The following is a 23,172-nucleotide window of genomic DNA, read 5'->3' as shown; positions in this document are numbered from 1 at the left end:
GGGTGATGGTGGTGGTGCTGTAAAATGCTCCTCACCTTGATTCACACTGTTGGTGTTTCCTTGGCCCTTCACCCACTACAGCCACCATCCGAAGCAGCAGATGTGGCATCAGCATTGATGAAGTGTCCTGTGTTATGTCTGGGTTACGTTACTGGCTTGGAGTATGATTTCTGATTTAATGTGGTATACAGGATTCACGTTACATGCTGGACATCACGAGACATTGGCAGAGCTGACCCTCCAGCTTCACCTGTGCATCCCAAGTTGGGAATCAAGGCTTGGACTCTGCTGACTCCACCAGTTGAGGCAGAAGGGTGACAGCACAGAGGGTTTTGCTTTTACAGCATGCTAACAAACATAATCACCATATCAGCAGCGTGATTGCCCACTGTGTTTGCTGGGAAAGACTGAGGCAAGGTCAGCTCTGTACCTTGGTTGACCCTGGCCAGGACAGCCAAATGTCAACTCCACCACGGGTTTCAAGGAAAGCACTAACATGTTTACTACCCTTTGGTAAAAATTTACCCTTCTTGTTGTCAGAGTTGGTTGTTGGAGCTGGCTTGGGACACAGAGTAGTGTTATGAATCACCACTGCCATTCCCCTGGCCTTGTCTCAAGTCCCATTGGGACCCCAAAGACCAGCAGAAAATGTCACGCATTCTTTTGTAGAACATTTCTTTTGAGCAAAGTAAGTCTTTAACTTCTAGAGACTTTCTTCCTGCATTTACTAGAGAATGGGTAGGGTGGCAATAGCAAGGAATATTTTAGGGAAGAGAATTTTGGAATTTCAAATGAGCAGCTGGGTCCCAAGGGTTAATGTTTCCCTAAGCAAGAGGACAAACAATATTGCATGACCTAAGGCCCCAATTGCAGCTTGACGGTGCTGTCCAGCCTGTGACGTATTTGCAGCAAATTTTTTGTCTATCAACAGGAACTAAAAGGGGGGTAAAAAGCAAATAAATAAGATCAGTGGTATTGTATCACTGGCTGTCCCTGCAGACCTTGCTGTACCGATAATCATTAACTCTCCCAAACTGAGAACCACTGCAGAGCTCAGGAGTAAAATATGGTATTTCTCATACTTAGAAAAAAAAAAAAAAAAGAAGAGTGCATATTTGATACTGCTTGGAGAGAGAAATGTCTGCAGTGTTTCCACAGCCCTTGGCCTTGTGGCACAGCCTGTGTGTGCTATGCAGAAAATGACCCTAAAAGGATGCACATAACGTATGTAATGACAGAGAGGGTTTAAACCATGCTTCAAGAAAGAAATACAAACATCAATCTAAAAATGTATTTATTGGGCTGCTAATAATGAACAGCGGTGAGGGTGGGGGGTGATGAGCAGTATAATGAAAACCTCGGGGTCTGGACACCATTATCCCATGTGCCCAGAACTCACATAGAAAAAAGTCTTGAGCATCCTCTGCAGGACCTCTCTTCCCTGCCTCAGCCAGGAGATGTGGCAGAGACGCCCCCCCAGACCCACAGACACTGATCATGCAAGCTCAGGTTTTGCATGCTCAGTGCTCCCCTGTGCTTTAAAAGGGAAATAAACGGGCAGCCAGTGAGGAGCTCAAGTCTGGCGTCAATGCTGGGTGGAGGATGTGGTGAATGGAGAATTTCCTCCCCGCTGATGCAGATCCTACAGATGCTCGATGGGACACTTTGGTGCCAGTCCCAGCCCTCCCAGTTCCTGGCCAGCTTCAGGCACCCAGGAACCTGATTTATGCTGCTGTAACTAGGATTTGAACCGGGACTTGCAAATATAACCTTTCCCCTTACTTGAAACAAAATATGTCAATCTCCTGAGCTTGGAAACCCATATTCTTGAACACAGAGCTTTGTCCCCCATCATTAGCACACGAACTGCATTACCTATAAAGTCTGCTTACTCCAAGCAAATGTTTCTCCATTTTTTCTTTCTTTTTACTTCAATTTGAAGTGAAAGGTACAGTATAGGATTCAAATGCCTTTGCATTACACGGGTTTCTGACCAGTCGAAAACCCCATGAAAATGACCTCACAAAACTGAAACGCTTGCAGAACTGTGTTGCGGCGTTCCACTCTGCCTAGCTGAACTTCCCTTTGATTTTCTTTTATTGCTTCACATGGTGCTTAGCTGCTACTTATTATTTTTTTTTCTTTATTAAAAATACAAACAAACAAAAACCCAACACCCTAGATCCTGCTTCAGCTCTCCCTACACGTCAGTATCCCTACCCTGTGGATGTCGCAGGAACATCAGGAATTGGCCAAGGAGGTGGAACTACGGAGCAGCTCCAAGGAAGAAGACAACATGGTGGTTCATCACCCAGTGCCATGTCCCCACTCATTGCCACACCAAAGGCTAGTGGCAGGGCTGCGGGATGGGAGAGCTAAGAGGGACCTCGCAGAAGGATTCCGAAATTCAGATCTGTCCCTGACAGCTGCTGGCCCACTTGCTGCAATCTGAACGGTGTCTCTGACTTCTCTTTGGCTCAAGGATTTAACATTAAGGCAAAAATAAGACACAGTGTAGAAGCTTCATCAAATCTTTGGCACAACAGCAACAACGGCAACAACAAAAAATGACTGTACACATGAGCTGAGAGGGGAACATTTCCCAGTTAAGCAAAGGGAAAAGTGCTAAATAAATTGCACGTACTAAAAGGTGGCTGGCTTAAAAACAATAAGAAGCATCCTTGTCCTTTTTTTTTTTCTTTTTCTTTCTGTTCCAGAGACTGAGAAAGTTCCTTGGCCAATTGTCATCTTGAAAAGGGGCTTCTGCACAAAAGCTGCTTGCAGACTTCATCTGGATTGTGCAATCTTTGCCAAGAACAGATGTAACTGGCTGGAAGCTCTTCTGAATCCTCCCTTCCCTGTTATTACTCCTGGAAAGAGAAAGATGCAGCATCAGAACTGTGAACATGTGCTGTTCTGGTGGCTCCTCACACAAATGGCCCTGGTTGGGGCCATTAACCCACAGTGCAACTGTTCTGGAGTTTGGCTTGTTGGGCATTGACAGCTAGGTGGGCAGAGTCCCTAGAGTGCTGGAAGAGAGAGAGGGAACAAGGAAAGTTTGGGAAGGAAAAGGAACAAAATGAGACATGTTGGCAAATACCTGCTTTGGAGAAGACCTCTGGATCCATTTTCAGAATCCGAAGTCAATCTCAGAATTACAAAAGGGAAGCAAAAGAGCTGGTGTGGCCCAGACCTGTGGGACCTATTTTGCTATTGTGGTTATCACATTTATTTCCACAGAAACAGCTCCTCAGCCCACAGGAGAGGTAGAGGCAGGTGTATGTGAGTAACTGGTACAGGTTTACTGCTGCCATCGTAAAAAGCACAACTTCAATGCGCAACACTTTGAGGCAGGAAAAACCTCATCTAAACCCCCTCTGACATTAAAATAAGCCCTGTGAATATCCCACAAACAATCATTAGCATACTTCAAAACACAGTAAAATCCTTTGGGCTCACTCTTTGATGAGGTCACATCGCAGTTGGCCAAACTGCCTTCATCACGTGGGCTCCTAAATCCTCCTTTAAGTAACTCAGGAATTTAGAAACTTGGAAATGGATCCCATTTTCTGAGTCCAACCACCGTTTCTTGTTTTTTGCCAGTGGACTTCAGAGCTTTCCAGGGTGCAGTGCGGCCCCTGACGGTCCTTTGGACACGGCCATCAATTCTCCAGACAGACCAGGCGTCTTGATGACAGTCTAAAAAGGTCAAACTCCTTTTGATTGACCAAAAAACATTCTTTCTCAGATCCATTTGTTGCTTTACTCTCTCCCCTTTTCTATTATTGAATTTTGTAACATTAAGGTACAAAGTGCCAGGACTCGGTAGGTCATACTGGTGGTTGGACTTGGTGATCTTGAAAGTCTTTGCCAACCTAGATGGTGACGTGGTTCTATAATTCTCTGGAAGTATTATGACATTGATGTTCTACTTTATTATTACTATAATTAGGGCTGCTGCCTGTGAGATGACCCATCCCAGGTGAGCATCCACAATGGGCTAAGGGGAGGGATGGGGATACAAGAGCCTCACTGCAAACCCTTCCTGCATCAGGCCTGCCCTTCTGATTGGCACACAGCAAATAAAAAAATGGAGCTCATCATGCTATTATTATCAATGACATGTTGTCTCTTCTGACTAACACACTACCTAGTGCTGTTCTAGGCAGGAAAAACCACCGTCCTAATTAGCTGGGACTCAGGATTTTGAACACACAGGGGTTGGGTGAGAGAATGACAAACAGACTTGTGTATCACAAAAGTTTCTGATAGGAAATGCCTAAAACTATTTTCCAACAATTAATTATGATTATTAATAACCTGTAATAGAAATGAGAGTTATTTAATTTTTGTCACATGGAAAGAAAAAGAAGAAAAATGAGAGGAATAAAAGAAGAAAAAAAAGAGGGGAAATGAAGAAAAAGGAGGGAAGTATTGAATGCTCTCATTAAGGTCAGGGCCCTGGGCAGCCTGATCTAGTGTGTGGCAACCCTGCCTACAGCAGATAGGTTGGAATTGGATGATCTCTATCTCTAATGTTCCTTCCAATCCAATCCATTGTATGATCCTATGATTAATATTAAAAGACAGTAGAGAGATGCATCCCCTGTTGCTGTCTGGAACAACAGTCTTAGTGAGCAAATCCCCCGTAGGAGCAGCCTCACTCTTACCCAAAGCCACTCAAGTCAGAGGGACCCCAGTCCTCCTCCTGTGTCCTGGGGGCTCTTGAAAATCCTGAATAAATAGCACCTGACACTGCAGTTGGGAAAAGCGGGGCAAGTAAGAAAATGGAGTGAGCAAAGGAGGGTCAAAGTACAGCAGCTTTGGGAAGAAAGATGTGGAAAGGAGGGTGGATGGAGGGAGGGAGGAAAGGAGGAAGTCACGGACAGAGGAAGAAATAGACAGATGGAAGGATGGATGGAGGGAGTTATGGAGGGAAGGATGGAAAAATGGATGGAGGGAATGAGAGATGGATGGATGATGAATGGAGGGATGGAGGAAGTAATGGAGAGAGGGAGGAATGGATGGTAGGACAGAAAGTAGGAGGGATGGAGGATTGAAGGGAGGCAGGGAGAGATGGAGGGAAGGATAAATGGAAGGAGGAATGGGTGAAGGGAGCCCTGCAAGGCAGTGGAGGAGCTCAGTAGAACTGCTTGGTCCCGGGGGCTCATAGGGGGGTGCTGGGTGGGAAGGGGTTTTGCCTCTCCCCGACCTGCTCCCACTCCAGCCAGCAGCTCAGAAGACAGATTTATTGAACAGAGTCTGCTTTAAACTAATAATCACAACTCCCTTGGCTCTTGAATTTGACAACTGGCCCAATGACCTTGGTGAGTTTGCAGCATCCCAGAGCATTTCAATCTCTATAAATCAAAGTACTGTTGGAATGGAGTCAACCTTTGTTCCAAGGCTTCTCCTATCTCCCCGAGTCACATACTCCTTTTGCTGAAGTTACCTGATAGCTGTGGGGTGAATCTCCCCCCCACGGTAGTAACTGGAGTAGAGGGAAACCTCTTGTTTTTTCTGCTCAAGCCACAGAGAATCCTCAGCCTAACCCCTCTGCTCATTCACATTTGCTGTTTGGGTCACTGGGGTGCAGGGGCATCTCAAAACATGAGCTATAAGCACAGGGCAGGGAAAACTCACATGGCACCCAGCTTCCCTACGGACCCTGCTGTCTTGCAGCCGCAGACAGGCAGATGGACGGGAAGGATCACTGCTCTCCTGCGGCCCAGCTCTTCCCCAGGGAAGCAGCCTGGCTGCCTGCCTGCCTGCAAGTGCGAGCAGGGAGAGGGAGCTATTTTTAAAGAGGAACCTCTGCTTGATCAGACTGCAGAGAAAGGGAGCTCCAACCTCATTACCAGACTCTCCCGGAGCACAGGACGGGAATCCACAGGGAAGAAATGCCGTGCAGATCACCCGAACACGATGCGGTAACACCATCTGATATCGCTATCAGGTGATCGATTGCCACCAGCACCGGGTGAGCAAACCAAGCTGGGAGCTGTGCCTCCAGCTCAGGGCTCCATGTAAATAAATCATGGATCCTGATGCAGGGTTATAGAAAAAATATGCTTCGAGCAAACAGAAATGCCATACAAATTAAGCCTGACGCTACCATTTCTCTTTTACAACCCCACTCCCAGAGAGTAAATGTGCTGCAGTATGTGGGAATAAACCTCACCTACAGCAGGAAATCTGCTTTTAGGCAAGCAGCAATGGGGCAGCACCAAGGCATGGCAGAACACCACAATAACTGTTTTATATAATGCAATAATTACATACATAACGTGAGCAATTTTGGTGCAACAGACGGCGACAAATGGAGCGGCGTTTCATGCCGTGGGTGCTCCTATATCATCTAATTATCAGGGAACATATATATAGCTCATCTTTAGTTTTAATTCCTTGTGTCTGTGTGCATCCACACACATACGCAGACCCCGGGACTCAAAAACCCAAGAAACTAAATTCCAGCAGAAAACTTTTATTGAGCTCCAACTGCTCGCCTGTTATTCATAACCCAGTTTCCTCTCTCACAAAGAGACCTTTCGCATGGTTTTCTCTTTTTTTTTTTTTTTCCTTCTGCCTCGCTAACAGCTGCTCGCAGTGTTGTATCCTGAGTGATGATGAGGTTCTGAAAGTGTTTTTTTGGAACAGATGGCCAGGAGAGAGCCGGGGAATGTGCCAGCAGCAAGCTGGGGAATGCGCCAAGTCCTGCAGTGACTGAGTACTCCGGGTTCCAGCTCGCGTGCCTTTCCCCTGCCCTCTGCCCCAAGTGGCGCCAGCAGGACTTCCCAGCTCGCGCTCCGAACATCTGGAGTCTGCGACTGCCAGAAGAGACGGGGAGGAAAGGGGGGGGAAGCCAAAAAAAAATATAACACAACCACCCAACCCAACCGCCCGGCCCTCCCTCCCAGCTCCGGCGTGGCTCCCATGCTGCTGCTGAGCAGAGCAACCGGTGGGAGGCAAAGAAGGGAGGTTTTTTGGGGGTGAAATACCCCCCCCTCCTCCCCCCCCCCAACACACACACACACACACACACATACATATATATAGATATTTTTTTTAGGAGTTTTCTGGTTGTTACGGGGTTGTCATGGTGTTAGGGCTGCCTAGCATACGGTGTTTTGTGATGAGCAAAAAGCTATGCTGTGCTGCCTGGAGAGTGGGTGGGAGCTGCCCTGTAGACATGGGGAGCACTGCTCTGTACCCCCAGCCCCAAACCCTCCCAGACCCCTTAATGCAGCCATTCTGCAGAGCATATGGATCATGTAATCACACAATCATTAAGGTCAGAAAGACCACTATGATCATCTAGTCCAACCAGCAGCCCATGCCCGTAAATACTCTAGACCATGTTCTTCTGTGCCACATCTACACTTTTCGTGAATGCTTCCAGGGATGGCGATTCCACCACCTCCTGGGCAGCCTGTTCCGACGCCTCACCTGGAGCATAGAGCTGCGATAAGTAGCCTGCAGCAGGACCCAAAGCCCCACAAAAACCAAGTGAGGCTTTTGGGGGACTCCTGGCCACCCGTGATATGTCCCCAGCTGGGACCTCAGATCCAAGCAAAGCTCCAACAGGATCCAGAGCTCAGCAGGGATGTCACAGTCAAAATCTCCATCACGCTGAATCATAGAATCATTAAGGTTGGAAAAAGACCTCTAAGATCACCAAGTTCAATCACCAACCCATCCCTACCATGCCCACTAATCCATGTTCCTCAGTGCCACATCTCCACATATTTCAGACACCTCCAAGGACGGTGACTCCAACACTGTGACTCATGCATGCACTGTGAAGGGCATAACTTAGTGCAGAGCCCTTTTATAACCAGCCAAAAGCCAGCTTTCAAAAATGAACTCTATCGTAACTTGCCACCTCCTCATGCAGCTTATTTTTTTTAGAAAAAGGCATTTGTAGGCCTTCAGTTACCCCTTTGGCTGCTTATAAATGAGATCTCCAATCACCAAACACCCTTGGTCAAATCTCAGTTGCAACGACTTAAATCACTCTATAACAGCAGTTAAGACTGGAAAGGGGAATTTTTTTCTTAGCTAAAATAGCTGGAGAGGCTAAAGCCAACTTTTCTAATTAACACAATGGAGTGGAAGGGGGGAAAAAAACCACCTATTAAATTTCCTATTGCAACAACAAAGTCTGCACACAACAACCTAACATTAGGGACAGCAGATAATTCACCCTCAAAAACAAAGCACAAAGCAATGCAGAATCCAGCAAATGCAACATCTGGAGCCCCCGCTTGCCAAAACAAACTCCCATCAGCTACTTTTTTGTGTGAGATGCTCACGGTGCCACAGCATGCTGCAATCTGCCAGGGAACTCAGGAGATAGGGGCAGGGAGAAACGCAATAGAACAGAGATGGTAGCAGATAAGGGCGCAGTACAGTGCGAATACCAGAGGTCTGCACTTGGGGCTTGCTGTGGTTTTTTTTTTTAAAGAAAGAACAAAAAGAGAACAGCAACAACAAAAATCCACCCTGAAGTCTGTAACTCAGAAGGAACTGCTCAGCAAGCAGTGGTTTGTGAGACCTGATTAAAACCACGCTCGGCACAGAAAACGTGCCGATTTCAGAATTAATGAGCATGCGGTGATTTTGGGCCAAGCCATTGTATCCTCCTCCAGCTGCCTGTGCGAGACCCCCCAGGAGAGACATCCTTCCACACCACCTGACATCCAGAGCTCCCATCTTTTCTGCTCAGCTATCCCAGATTTACTGCTCCAGTTTGCCAACAGCCTTCCCCCTCGTGCTCGCAATGCCATGGCTTGGCTTGAAGAGAAAGGGACACACCATGATAGGGTGACCATTTCAATCCTGTCTTTGCATCTCTTGTCTTCATGTCTCCTGTCTATTGGGATTTGCTGACTGCTTGAGGCTCCTCAGTGAACCCTATTAGTTTTGGCTCCATCTTCAACTGAATGTGCTCTGGCCATCACACAAGCTTAAAATAAAATGATTCCTATCAGCAAGGGCAACCCAGAGACTCTTGGGTTGCCCAGAAAATCCTCCACACAGACTTTCCAGTATGGCAGAACTGCATTTGCAAGACAATTTCTAGAAAGAAAAGTAAGGTAGAGCATGGACCAGGATGTTAGGACAAAACTTGTCTTTCCTTTTGGAGAAGGTATTTGGAGGGGGGTGAGGATGGGTGTCCTCAGATGATACGAAGCAAAGGCAGATTTTCTCCCGGTTATGCTGTTTCTGGGACTGGTGGTGGCCTCTGTGGAGGCATGATGGCCAATGTCCTGGGAGAGTTTCATTGTTCATGTGCTCTCAATAGGATCAGGGCTTTTCTCTGTACACGCGCTTTGGAGCAAAAGCCAAAAATGGAAGGTTTTTAATTCTTAATTTATTTTTTTAATTAAGAGTGGGCACAGCTCTAACCCTCATATGTGAACAGCCTGGGATATGGAGCCACTTGAAATCCAGATCCAAGTTTTCTGTCTTGAAGCTTGTGTTGGTTTACATAAGTCAAGACAATGAGACTCAGCCCATCAGGCACCAAAAGCCTCAGAGCCAGCCCAGTGAATTGCCCAGCTGCCATAATGGATGTTCCATTTTGACCAATGACTTCCTCCATTTTGACCCTGGAAGGTTGATCAGCCCTAGGACTCCACTCCCATCTCCTGCCCTAGGGCTGGTGGCGCTGCAGCAGTATTCCTGGGCCACCAGCACCCATTTCCTTGTAGTAAATCCTCAATTTCAGGCTTCCCCATACACAACTCCTGTACCTCCTTGGCCACATCTTGCTGTGCACATCTCACCTGGCACTACAGCTCTGGGGGTCAAAAATACAGCCTCAGGAAGCGACAGAGAGCATACTATTGTGTTTCTTTATAACCCAAACTTCTGAAGGATGATTTGTTGGGCTGAAAAAGAGGAAAACCAGGGAAACCTGCCCGAATCGGAGGCAGACCTTAACGACACCGGGAAGGAGCCTGCTCCCCAGCTTAGCTGTCCATTCATCCATTAAAGTCCCGCTGATTTATTATCCTGCATGACAAGCGAGCCCAGAAAGCAGGGGGAAGTTCAATTCAAGTTTACAAAACTCTTTTTGTCATAAAAGCCCGAACAAAGACATCAATCACTCCTTTAATTTACCCATGTCACTTTCCAAGAGGAAAACTGGCCGAGCGCTCTGCTTCCTCCTACGGCAGCTTGATGATGATTTCACCTAATTGGTTCAGCGTTAAGTAAGCTAAAGGAATGTGATGCGTAATTAGATTCAGCGTTGTTTCCTCAAGATACCCGCATGTCCTTCAGGTCATACATCTTCCTAATATGTTTATATGTACAACATCTCCATTAGCTACTTTTTTTTGGTTGTTGTCAGGCGATTTTCACAGAGATAAGTGTTAGATTAAACAAAGCAGAAATCACAGCCGGGCGGCCACGTTCTGGGCTCTCAAAAACGCTGGTTGCTTTTAACCAGCAACAGCCACAAGACAACGCTAATAGGATCATGTTGTGTTAAAACACGAGGGGGGGACTAACGAGAGGAAGAGCCTGGCGAGGAGAGCAAAGCTTTTGATTAGCAAGGAATGTGGTTATTACAGGATCAGACAGAAAAAGCAAAGAGCCGAGAAGTGGGAGAAAGACAAGGAGTAAAGAATCAGGAAAAATTCAAGAGGTTGAGAAAGGAAGGAAATAGCTTCAGATTTATTTTTTTTCCCCCTCTTTTGTAACTTTTACCGTTATTTGGGGGGGGGTGGAGGAGACTGTAACATACCTTCCTTTTTTTAGATCTTCCTTCTGCTTGTAAGGTCCTAGTGCACTGCTCCACGCATTCAGAGAAGCTCATGTTACTGTGGTCAGCGCTGTAATCCAGGTCTGCTAGTCTGGCCAGGGAAAGGATATAGTTACAGGCTATTCTCAAGATGGCCAGTTTGGACAACTTTTGACCATAAGAATAGCAGGGAACCTAGAAAGGGTAACAGGGAAAGAAAAAAAAATTAGGCCAGAAAAACAAAACATCTCGCTCGAAGCATGACAAAACAATTGTAGGTTATTTTCTTAGCAGTTTTTAACACAAATAGGAACTCTGCGATAAAAGGCCATATGGTCCCAACAGGTTTTGCAGAAGAACTCCCCTGCTGATCTCTGCGGGAATGAAGCAGCATGAGACCTCTCAATTTCAGCGGGGCAGTTCTGCTCAAAGCGTGATGGCAGGACATGGGATGCCTGCCTGCCGCTCAGCTGGCTTCTCAGAGAGGCCAGACCCTGTTTTTCTTGGAAAACCCAACCCCCTGTTGCCAGCCCCTTGAGTGACTTGCCCCGAGCATCCTCCCCATTGCAGCCTTTTGCAGTAAGGGAGCAATGCTGGCAGAGGTGACATGAGCTCAAACAGCATCACTCACAGCTTCCAAATCTGCTCTGAAATTCCAACCCACTGCCCCATGCTGAGCACCAAAGCACCCATCACTCTGCCTCTCAGGAAAGCATTATCTGATGTAAGTTATTTCTTTACCCTTGAAGATTTCTAGTGTAATGTGGAACATGCAAACGATTCAAATTAAGCAGCACGTGTCCAAATAAATGCATGGGATACAGAAGGTTGGACTGCTTTTATATTGCCATCCAGCAAAACGCTACATGTGAGCTCAATTTTAGGCACACAGCTTTGCTATGTCCAGCTTAAAAGAGAAAATCCGCTGAGTTCAAATAGGCTTGGGGCCCCGTCCGCTACTTTGCAAAATTGCTAAAGGTCATTCAGCCCTTAATGCACAAGAATCTATTGCCTATGGGAAACTGGAGCCGGGCGTTTATCTGAAATCCATCCTCACTGCTCAGGCTGTCTGAGTGCCTGTCAATCTAAGTTTTCATGCAACATCAATCACTGCAATGGCCGAACATCCCTCAACCATCTGCCTCCATACCAGCCTCCATCCTCCTCATCCCTCTACGGTATCACGCTCTGCTTATGGTTGGAAGTTTTAAAGCTTCTTGCTATACCCGTGCCTGAGCTTCTCTTTTTTCCACAGACACGAAGCCAGGCTCACCCCCGGTTTTACATAAGGTAAGAGGGGTTAAAAGGGGTTCTGCCTCTCTGCTGACCCCATAGCAGCTGCATGCAGGTATCAATGGAAGGGCAGAACAGCTCAGAAATATATAGCATTTCCCCAAGCATTCTGCCAGGCTCCAATAAATGCCAGCTCCACGAACCCAGCTAGATGTGCTTCCTTGGTATTAGCAACCCACAATAGATCTTTTTGTTCATTAATTTGGCACAGTAAGTTGAAACCCTGGCAATAGTAGCGCCCACAACATGCTTTTGCAGTTCCCTCCTCCTTCTCAACACCACAGCCCTCCTTTTGCTTGCTTTGAAGCTGGCTCCCACTGTCCTCTCTTCAGGTCCCCCAGTTCTCGAGATGAGGGAGCAACAGATTCATCTCCTCTGTATTTTCAGTCGTCCACCATCTATGGTTGGACTAGAGGATTTCAGTGGTCTTTTCCAACCTTAATAATACTAGCATTTATCTCTTTTTCTTCATCTGATTACTGTATTGTAGCCATCCTGCACCTCTGAGCACTGCTGTTGCTCTTCCCTGAACCCATCCTCACCCCAGTGTGTCCTTGGGGAGCTGGGAGAAGCTGAACCACATGCAGTATTCATAGTGTGGGTGCTCTCTGAGTTTATCTAGCTGATGCTCTCTGCTTCACCTTATAGTCTTTTTCTAATCACTCCTGATTTGATTTGTGGCCACTACTGGATACAAATCTGAGATTTTCATCTACAGAAACTCTAAGGTCTTCTTTCTCTGAGATTATGGTCAGTTAGTGTCTAACGTTTTCTAAGAGTAATCTGGTACAGTTTTCCCCATATGCATTGCTTTACATCTACATTCTACCTCTTCTTAGTAGAGGAAGCTTACTTTCCAGCTTGGTTTTGTCAGATGCTTCAAAAGAGGACTCTACCATGAAAATTCAGACCAATAACATCTCAGCTAGACCACCCTTATCCATGAGTACATGGATTTTAATGGAAGAACGCTGTTGACCCCATAGGCCATTTGGCTTGCACGATACATCTGAGATGCCAGCGGCATCTGACCTCTCCAGAAGCAAGCCAACAAGCTTCAAAGGGCCTTTTTCTCTATGTATCATCTGCTACTGATACCCTTGTGGGGGCTGGGGATCTATTTATTCTCTGGGAATACCCAGTGGGACCACTGCTTTGACCTCCACTGGCATTTCCACAGTGCTGCTATCACCAATGCAAAAAGGAACATACCATCCGCCTTCAGATGGTTATACCTGGCCCCCAGACGCAGCGAGCTGAGTTATTTTGGAAGCAGAGCTTTGGGCAACAGAAACACCCAACTGTCTTTCAACACTGGTGTCACAAAAACAGTGGAGATCCCAGATCAAACACCAGCACACAAGACAAAACCAAGACGGAAACCAAAATGGAAAGATTCAGTGAAATGTGGGAGTAAGTTCAGAATTGGAGAAAGGAGGAAGTTAAATCAAGCGGAAGGAAAAGCAACCGCGAAATCGTTGGGGCTGATGCACAGACACTGTCCAGCTGCAACACAAGAAGACAGGAAAATGTCTATTTTCCTCATCTGTTTTGCTCTCCTTCTTCTGTGTGTTGTTCATTATTTATTTGTTTATTTATTTATTTAAAGGAACAAAATAAAACCCAAACTGTTTTTTTTTTTTGGGCAGGCCTGCTACAAATTCCAAGAAAGATCTCAGTGTTAGCAGAGTTGACCAAACCCTCGCCTGGCGTTACACAACGCTTCTACACGATGCAGCAAAGTCCAAACTGGAGCTGCCCTGTACATACACAGGAAAAATTTCACCCCATGCAGCTCAGATACCACTGTGATGGGTGCGGGGCACCAACAGTAGGAGATAAGAGTTTTTGCCATGGTAACAGTGTTAGAATAACTGTTTCGTATGGACCCTCCCTGTCTTGGCTGGGCTCCTGCCATTTTAATGTTTCCTTTTGAATTAAACATGGAAAATTGAGAGAGGAATGAGCCACTTAATTCAGATCCAGATCTAACACTTTCCCAAGCAATGGGGGGGGGGAGAAGAGAGGTTTTGTGCTTTGGTTTCAGCACTTCTTAGAAGACTTCTTCACAGAGACAGCAGCAAGGAGGGGAGGGATCTGCCCAGGTTGGGTGAAGGGTGTCAGTAACACACCTGGATGCCAAGAAAATTCAAAATTCAACCAAATGGAGTATCTTAAGACACTGGAAAAACACTTGATGCCAGCAGAGCCACACAGTGCTGAAGACCTGTGCTCCACACTGATCTGTAGTAGGAGGCTACATGACCAGGTGTGTGCTGTGCTCCAGGTAAACTCCAAGTCCTCTCCTTTCAAACACCCCCTCTAGCTCATCACATCTGAACCCAGCAGGGAGAGCTGTGAAGGTGGGAACTGAGCAGTTCTGCTCAGAGCTCAAGTAGCTATGAATATTCCTTTTCTGACCCCATTGATTTCTGTGCAACTCACCCTGTTGCCTGCATTATTTGCAATGATTTAAAGCAAGCAGAAAGGAACTGCAAGTGAAATTTCACACTGATCTGAAGGAATGCAGCAGAAAATAGTGGGCTGGGACCAGAAGATGCTTGCTGGTCATGGCTGTGGGGTTTTGGGGTCTTATCAGTGACCCTCAGGGTGAAGAAAGGCAAGATGCATGCTTTCGAGGCATGTTACTGTGCACAAGAGTTCTGTTTTGGCAGGAAGACAGGATAGGATGTGATGTAACAGGTCCCTTCCATCCCTGACATCTGTAATCAGAGGTGGTGTCCTTGGAAGATGCTGCCTTTGAAGTCAATAGGATGTCTGCCAGGCACTTTACCAGCATCCACCAAAGTGATGATCTTGGAGTCCATTCTCACCCAGGCCCCAGCACAGGGGACCAGGGATACTCACAACGGGACTGTGGGGAAAACTGGGATTATCCCAGGGACTTGAGCAGCATTAAGGCAGTTCACATTGCTGAGCATCTGGCTGGATTGTGCTGTCACCATGGAAAAGAGCATGGTATAATTTATACAACAGATAAGGTCTTTAAAGTCAAGTCCTCTCTGGCTTTGCATTGCATTCCCCCAAAGAAAGGAAGACATTGAGCCCTGGGGTCCGGACCTCCTTGTTATTGTAACATAAGTGCAACTTAACACTATGGATTTGCACAGACCCCCTCCATATGCAGGTCATGTATTTGGCCCCTTGGCTACAGCAGGAAAGCTGGGGAGGCAGAGAAACACCTGTGCCTGTAGCATAGCATCAGCTAAGGCCTCCTGACAGCTGGCTCCTTCACACCATGCCATAAGCTGTGGCATTTACCTGTCTTGCAATTCATCTCATTTATTTTTATGCTGGGAGCTAAACCACGTCCAAGAGAGCAGCTGGTTGCCTCTTCCCCACGGCCTCTTAGAGGATTTCACTGTCTCATTGTGCCTCATGCAAAAACACTTCCAGGAGGTTCATATAAATGTCCAGTGCTTGATAGTCCTGGTGTTCTGACTCCAGTCCTTGTTTTGCTCATTCTGAAACGTCCTCTGCTTCTGTCCCCATCACGTTACCTCTCTGGGGATGGCAACTGTGAAGTTACTGGGAGCAGGTGGAAAGATTAAGTACTGACTGGTTTTGTCTAGAACATCATCACTTGTTTTCATAGAATCATAGAATTGTCTGAATTGGAAAGGACCATTAAAGGCCATCTAGTCCAACCCCCCTGCAATGAACAGAGACACCTACAGCTCCATCAGGTACTCAGAGTCCCCATTCAGCCTGACCTTGAGTGTATCCATGGATGGAGCACCCACCACATCTCTGGGCAACTTGTTCCAGTGCTCCACTAAAGACGCATTACTTCACGGATTTGGTGCTCACAAGGCACGGATTCAAACCCCGCAGGGCCAGATCCTGTAAGCTTTGTGAGAAAATGCCATGATCACAGAATGATAGAACCATAGAATGGCTTGGGTTGGAAGGGACCTTAAAGCCAATGCATTTTCAACTCCTTGCTGTGAGCAGGTTGCCACCCACCAGGTCAGGCTCCCCAGGATCCCACCCAACCTGGCCTCAAATGCCTCCTGGGATGGTCCTTGGAGGAGGGATGCAGTCCCAAGCGCCCTGTTCTGTCCAACCCGTGGGCGTTGCGGTGTCAGATGTTCTGCAGATCTCTATTCCGGCTGGCGATGGGCAGCAATTTTACACCACTGGAGTGGGAGGCTCTTGTTCCTCTGCCACCAGTTTGTGCAGCAAAGCATCCAGCCAGCAGACAAACCTCACTTAAAAATGTCAACAGGAACAAAAGCAGCAGCAGCAGCCCCGACCCTGGTGCCTTCTCATCTCGGGTGGGTCCGTGCTTTCGGATAACCCAGCTCCCGGTTCCTCCCAGCTCCTGGCTCCTTTGCTGCTCGCATTGCAGCAACATGAGTTCACTCCTTGGAGCAAATGAACTGGCTTCCTGCAAACAAAACCTAGGTGTGGTGCTGGGTGAGTTCACCCTGCGGAGCAATTCCAAACAGCAGTCTGCTTAACGCGGCCCCGCGCCTGGCTCCGCTCGAGTGCTGACGGTCCTCAAGTGCTACGCCAGGAGGTTCTGCACCCTCAAAGCCTCCCTCTGGGCACAAGAAATATCATGCTGTGAGCTGTAGCAAAGCCCTTACTTTGTTGTAGGTGTTCTGAACCACCACCCCATATAATAACTACACAGAGGGTTAGTGAAGAAGGAAGCCCAGGGCCATAACGCACAGCAGATCTTCTCCACGTGAGGCAACCCCCAAGTGGGGAACATTTTGGGGGGTGATATTAGCAGGGCAGCTGCCCTCCCATCTCTGAGCTCCGTTGCAGCTGTGGCCACATCTGGGAGGTTCTGCTCCTTGGCTGGCACAAAGGGAAGCACAAAGGTGGGACCCATGAAGGTTGATGGCTGGACTAGACAATCCCAATGACCTTTACAACTTTAATGTTTCTATGATTCAAACTAGGACGAGAGCAAGATGCACAAAAGGGGACATGGATCCAAGGAGGCTCTAACCAGGGATTAATAACCCAGATGTATGATAGGCAAGCATCCCCCTCCTCATCACAGGGACTGCAGCCTGAGCAGTAATCTGAGAACGGCTAAAGGCAGGGAGCAGGGGCTGCGCTCAAAGCCTGCTGGATTCAAAGCAGACTCCTTCCTCCGATTTCAGCGGGAGCCATAAGAAAACACAGAGGTTAACTCAGGGTGGCTGCAGCACGCAAAGCAAATATCTCCCGACAGGAATGGGATTTGTGTCAGAGGATAACATCAGTTAGACAGCAAGGGGAGCAAAGAAGCCTTCTCATTTCTGACACACAGCCATTGTTTTCAGGATTTTTATGCTTTTGTCCGTGCTCTCCCTTATTTTCTCTCCACTTGCATTGCTCCTGGCCAGTATTTCGTCATCTTCCTTAGATGTTAAGCCCCAGTGCCTCCCAGTTCTGCTTCAACTGCACTTTAAATAACTGTGGCATCACCCGAGGCTGGCTCAAACAGCTGAGCTGCCCCAATTAATGCTGCGCTGCTCACGTGGGGAATGCAGCCCTGGGAGACCCCGTGAGCAGGTGATGGAGGGAGCTCTCAGCCATCCCATAGCAGCAAGGCTACAACCAACACTGGTTGCATATGATGGTGGTGACAAACTTCAGTTGCTATCAAACAGATGTCACACTGGGTGACATGGTTTAATTAGCAAGGTGGTGACGAGAGGATGGTGGGACAGAATGATCTTGGTGGCCTTCCCGACCTCTGTGATATTATGACAGAGGGTGAACACATGATGGTGCATCCTAAAAATAAGATGCAGAAAGCAGGCAAGCATTGATACATCCACCAAAGAGCCACAGTCTCCATAGGTGTGTGGCTCAAGCTGCAGGTTCTCAAGCTGGTCTGGAATCTGGATGAGAGCTAATTGCTTCAGTTGTGCCAGGGGAGGCTCAGGTCGAGTATAGAGGGAACTTATTCTCAGAAAGAGTGGCTAGTTATTAGAACAGGCTGCCCAGGGAAGTGCTGGAGGTTGTCCCTGGAGGTGCTCAAGAAATGTGCAGATGTAGCACTGAGGGACATGATGTGGATGGATTGAGGGTTGGACTAGATGATCTTAGTGGTCTTCTTCAACCTTAATGATTCTGATTCCTAATTTCCTCCAGCACCCACTCTGGCTCTGCATATCCCTGGAGATGGTTCCCACCACCACCAGCATCTTGCAGCCTCCTAATGTTTCCTCACAGGAGGGAGTGGGGTCTTTCTGCTCTCATTTAACTACCAGCCACAGCAGTCACATGCACACTGGCAGCTCAAAGCAAAAGGATACTAAGAAGGGAAAAAAAAACCAGCCCCAGCAGCTAAAAAGCCCCATAAAAGTCTAAAATATCTCCAGAACCCACAGGAGTGCAGAGAACGAGCCTGTCAGCTGCAAAAGCAGAGAGCCCTGGTAATGCAGCAGTGGAAAGATTTAGGAAAAAACCAATGCACTTGAAGGGAAAATTAATGTCTCTGGACACATCTGCTCCCAGTGCAGACTCTAGCTTGGAGGCTTGACATGCTGCTTTGAGGAAGAGCTGGACAGCAGTGCTTCGGAGAGAAAACAGATGTGAGGCATGGGCAGCTCCAGATCAGAGGCGGCTGGGGTTGTCTCCAGCTATCAAGGGAGAGTCTGATGCCACCTTAGGGTCTGTCAGCACAGATGAGATGCACGACCACAACCCCTGCAAATGCAAAATGCGCTGCTAGATGGTGGCATACTTGGATGACCATGGAGAGCCCTCCAGGAGCAGAGGAGGTGGCTTCAGGAATGGCACATCCACCACTTCTCTTGGCAGCCTGTGCCTGGGCTTCACAAACCCTCTGAGTAAAAATTTCCTCCTAACGTTCAGCATAAATCTCCCCTCTTTTAGTTTGAAACCACTGCACTGCTGCAGTCTGCCAGATGTGAAAATGAGAACGCAAAGGAGCAAAGCAATGGCCTTGGGTCCCATGAGCTCTTTGCTGCATCACCACATCGCCAACGCCTGGGTTCACTGACCACCCACAAGGGCCGGGAGCACAAGGGAAAACAGATGCAAGTGACAACAGGTCTCATCTCTTACTGCAACTCCATGGCACCTTGGGGCAATGGGATGGTGCAAGAACCCGCAGAGCAGCAGCCATGTGGGTGTCCCAGGGTGGGAGGTGGAAAGAGGGAGAGGAGCAGCACTCAGCAGGGATACTTAGTGAGAGCAAAGCACAGCAGAGCTATTTCCTCCTCCTTTTGCAACAGGTAAGCAGTGAGGTGTGTTTTCCATGGGGAACTACGCTATTAGCCTCGAGTCCTGCATCAATAGAAGACTTTAACAAATGACACTTGGGGAATTCAGGGAGGAAAAAAAATCTCCCAGATGAATAGCTGACCAGCACAAGAAGCAGGACTGCAGAGAAGGAGCTGCATCATGGAAGCATCTGATCTTTGGTCCTGCTTTATGGGACTCATATGGTGAGAGATCCCTGCTGGCCATAACACAAAAGGGTGAGGACGATGGCAATGACACATTCCTCCTTCCAGAGCCAACAGCTGCCCATTTATCTGCCACCTCTGGCACAGCCAAGTGCTCAGAACCATGCTTGGATTATTCCCTCCTTGTATAAAATGCCTGTGGCTGGCTTTTCCTCCTCCAAAACCGACAGCAGTGACAACAAAAAGCCTTCCTGCCATCTGGAGAACTGGCGTCCATGAGTCAAAACATGTGTGCCAGATGCACACAGCTGCAGAGCCCATCTGCCTGGCACACTGTGTGCCAGCCACTCCCCTATGGTGGGCTGCCACTGGGCATCCCATAGAGAAACACAGCTTGCCTGTCCTCCTCCTCACCTGGGATAACCTGGTACCCTACAGTGGGATTGATTCTGTGACCACTGGCATTTTGCCAGCTGCCTTCAAGGGTGGTAAGGCAATGGAACAGGCTGACCCAGAGACGTGGTGGATGCTCCATCCTTGGAGACACTCAAGGTCAAGCTGGACAGAGCTCTGAGCACCTGATGGAGCTGTAGGTATCTCTGTTCATCGCAGACGAAATGGACCAGATGACCTTTAGGACTGCCTTCCTACTTACTCAAATGATTCTACGATTCCATGGCACCATGGGTGGGCACCTCCAGCCCCATGTACCCATCAGGGTGGGAAGGAAATAGAATCCATGCAGGTACCACCAGCTCCTGCACACCAATCCCTTCCTATAGAAGGAGCGCAGGCTGGGTGCACTCCTCACCACAGACCTGTTGATTTCAGCACCTCAGGAACTGGCTCTCCAGCACACTCCTATCCCAAAGCAAACCTCTCCATGCTCCTGCCTCTCAGCCTTGTTGGCTGGGATGGTGCAGATAGAGAGTTTCCCTCCTCTGTCCTGATCCCAAAGCCACTCCGCAGCACCGGTGGGAACGATTTGAGTGACAGCCAGCACTGCGCCTATGTGCAATGAAGCCGACTGTCACCTGATGTCACGTATGGCACCAAGCACGCTGCTGGCAGCCCAGGGAGAAATGAATCCAAATGTCATCCAATGCTGATCAGGACAGCCAGCCCACCCCTCAGCAAATTGCTAGGAAAACCTCGCAGCAAACATTTCCCAGAGAATGATTTCTTTCTGTCCGCAGAGCGAGCGCAGCTCTGCCAGTATGCTCCAGCACTGACCCTGGAGACTGGCTTTCATGGGAAGAGAGGACAGCAACTTGTTCTCCAGGCTCTTTGGGCTCCCAGCTGAGTCCTGGGCTGAAATGATTTATGGACGCAGGGCCAAGGCCAGGAATTTGAGGCTTTTCAAGAGTTGCCCATTTCCCAAAAGAGTGCGGCTTTAATTTGTTGCTTGCCTGACTTCTGCTTGAGGCTCAGCCTAGAACAAGACTGCCAGCGAGCTGGGAAATCAGAGCTACTTCCCCTTGCGGTTTCAGTGGTGTAGATGTCTGTCCATAGAGAATTAGACTGACACTTCCAAACACGTTACACACAGCCACCAAACAACCAAGATAGGGAAACAACTTGGAGAAACAAAAGAGATCACGCCTGGGGTTTACATTTCCAAATGGCAAACTCAGCACCGGAGGAACATCCTGGGTTAGTGCTGTTAGGCAGGGAGTGCCACACAGTGACTGAAGCCCCTCTGCCTTAGGTGCCTACCAGCAGTTCTCGCCTGACACACAGCCCTGGAGGGATGGGTCTGGGCGATGTGATGCTCAGCATCTCTCTGAGATGTGAGGCTCAGAGGGCTGTGAGCTGTGGACACCTGGAGAAGCTCTGCTGGCATTTGGTGGAAGGCAACAAAGCCAGGATGGCTGGGAGCTGTAACAGGGAGCAGAGATAGAGATATGGGGGTCAGATCAGGGCTGGACACTGATTTATCCTCATGGGGAAGAAATGAGAAGAATAACGCTGGTGTACAGCCTTGCTCCCTCCTTCGGCTATCCTCTCCCCTTCTACACACTGGGGAGGCAATGGGATGGAGAAATTTTCTCCACAACATCGTTCACCTCTCAGAAGTCCCACCTTGCCCACGAGATCACCTCTTTTATTCACTCCCAGAACATCACGAGGATTTCCTAAGCCCTCTCAAGAAGAAAGCCCAGCACTGTACACACATCAAGCAAAAGCTACTGAAAAATCATGGGAAACTCATTGGGATGGGGAAACTCATTGGGAAAGGTGCACCACTGGGCTCAGCCAAAGCTACAATGGAAGCTTCAGAGGGAAACCCCTCTGAATGGGCTTAAGAATTCCATCCCAGTGCCCTGCGCTCCCCCCAGGACAGCGCACGCCGGCACGCACACGTGCTGCTGCATGGAGCACACAGCGAGCCGCGGTGATGCTCTCAAGGGCTTTTTCGTTTGCGCTGCCTTCTCCTCTGTGCCCTTCTGTCTCCGGGGGGAAAAAGAAACGGAAAAAAATCCCGAGTTCCCAACGCAGGCAAATGAAAAATCCTTGTTTCTCGGTCCCGATTGACAGCACGGTTCCACCCTCGGCGCTCCCAGGCGACATCCCCTCCTGTCACCGCATCCCCCCCGCACCCCGTCTCCCGGCACCTCGGCCCGGCAGGTACCTGCTTCCGCAGCGCCTCGAAGGCGGCGCTGATGGTGTGGACGCGGGTCCTCTCCCGGGCGTTGGCCAACAGCCGCCGCGTCTGCTGCAGGGCTTTGATCTCCGGCGAGACGCCGGCAGCCTCGCCCGGCCGCGGGCGCGGGGAGGCGGCGGGAGGCGGCGGCGGAGGCTGCGGGCGGGCGGCGGCGGGGGGCGGCGGAGGCGGCGGCGCGGCGGGGAAGGCGCTGGCGGCGGCTCCGAGCGCGGCGGTTCCGCGCGGTTCCCAAGCGGGTGGCGGAGCCGGGGGAGGCGGCGGAGGAGCCGGGGGTGCGCGGAGCCCCGACCGGCGCCCGCTCAGCACTTTGAGCTCCACGCGGAAACTTTTGCAGCCGTGTTTGCGTCTCAGCCGCCGCAGCCCCCCGAGCTCGGCGGCGGGACAGAGGCGAGGCCAGGGCTCGCCCTCGGCCAGCGGCGTGCTCCGCATGGCGCGGGGCAATGCGCGGTTGCGCTCAGCGCCCGCCCCGCCGCTCCGCTCCCGGTGCTGCCGCCGCTGCCGCCGCCGCCGCCGCCCCGCTCCTCCCGCCGCCGCCGCCCATCTGCGCCCGATCGGCCGCGTCGGGCAGCGGAGCCCCGGCTCGCTCCGTGCGTCCGTCCGTGCGTCCGTCCGTCCGTGCGCGGCTCCTGCAGCCCGCCTCTCCCCGCCGGCAGCCGGCCCGCCGCGCAGATGAGCGGCTTTAAAGAAACAGGAAGGCTGGCTTTTTTTTTTTTTTTTTTTCTTCCCAAAACAGCTGTGCTGCCAATCTCCTTTGTTCATCCCCCCCCTCCCCTTCCCTTCCCTCCCACCCCACTCCCACTTTCTTCTTTAATCTCACTCTTCCATGCGATGGAAGAGAAATCCTGCCCCCCGGAGACTTGCGGTGACCCACCGTGTGCGCTTGTTTTTTCATTTTCCCCCTCATCCCGCTCCCTCTCTAGTGAAATTCGGGATTCGCTTTGGTTTCCAACAACCACTTCTCTTATCACTCATTTCCCACATCGAAATCCTGATCTGTGAGCTGGGGCTGCCTGACCCTTAACCCTGTCCAGGAGGTTGGAAGCAATGATCTTTAAGGTCTC

At 49.2% G+C, this 23,172-nt stretch overlaps 1 protein-coding gene across 1 annotated transcript; it reads right to left on the bottom strand.

Annotated features, from left to right (window-relative positions):
* Nucleotides 1-1,277: 1,277 nt before the first annotated feature.
* ATOH8 (atonal bHLH transcription factor 8) lies at nt 1,278-22,540 on the bottom strand. The gene is made up of 3 exons (XM_042871793.1): nt 22,079-22,540; nt 10,754-10,945; nt 1,278-2,870 (listed from the first exon to the last, which is right to left on the bottom strand). The coding sequence occupies exons 1-3, from the start codon at nt 22,538-22,540 to the stop codon at nt 2,865-2,867; spliced, it is 660 nt and encodes a 219-aa protein (XP_042727727.1). The 3' UTR covers nt 1,278-2,864.
* Nucleotides 22,541-23,172: the final 632 nt, after the last annotated feature.

This window comes from Lagopus leucura, unplaced genomic scaffold, assembly GCF_019238085.1.
Source record: "Lagopus leucura isolate 7727_CA_CO unplaced genomic scaffold, USGS_WTPT01 Super-Scaffold_100004, whole genome shotgun sequence".
Taxonomy (NCBI): domain Eukaryota; kingdom Metazoa; phylum Chordata; class Aves; order Galliformes; family Phasianidae; genus Lagopus; species Lagopus leucura.
Note: the sequence above shows the minus strand (reverse complement) of the source record. Positions and strands in the feature narration are given on the sequence as shown.

Coding starts and splice junctions, on each gene's coding strand:
- ATOH8 (XM_042871793.1), bottom strand. CDS start 22,540: ATGCGGAGCACGCCGCTGGCCGAGGGCGAGCCCTGGCCTCGCCTCTGT. Junction 10,946..22,078: donor TCGAGGCGCTGCGGAAGCAG/GTACCTGCCGGG, acceptor TACCCTTTCTAG/GTTCCCTGCTATTCTTATGG.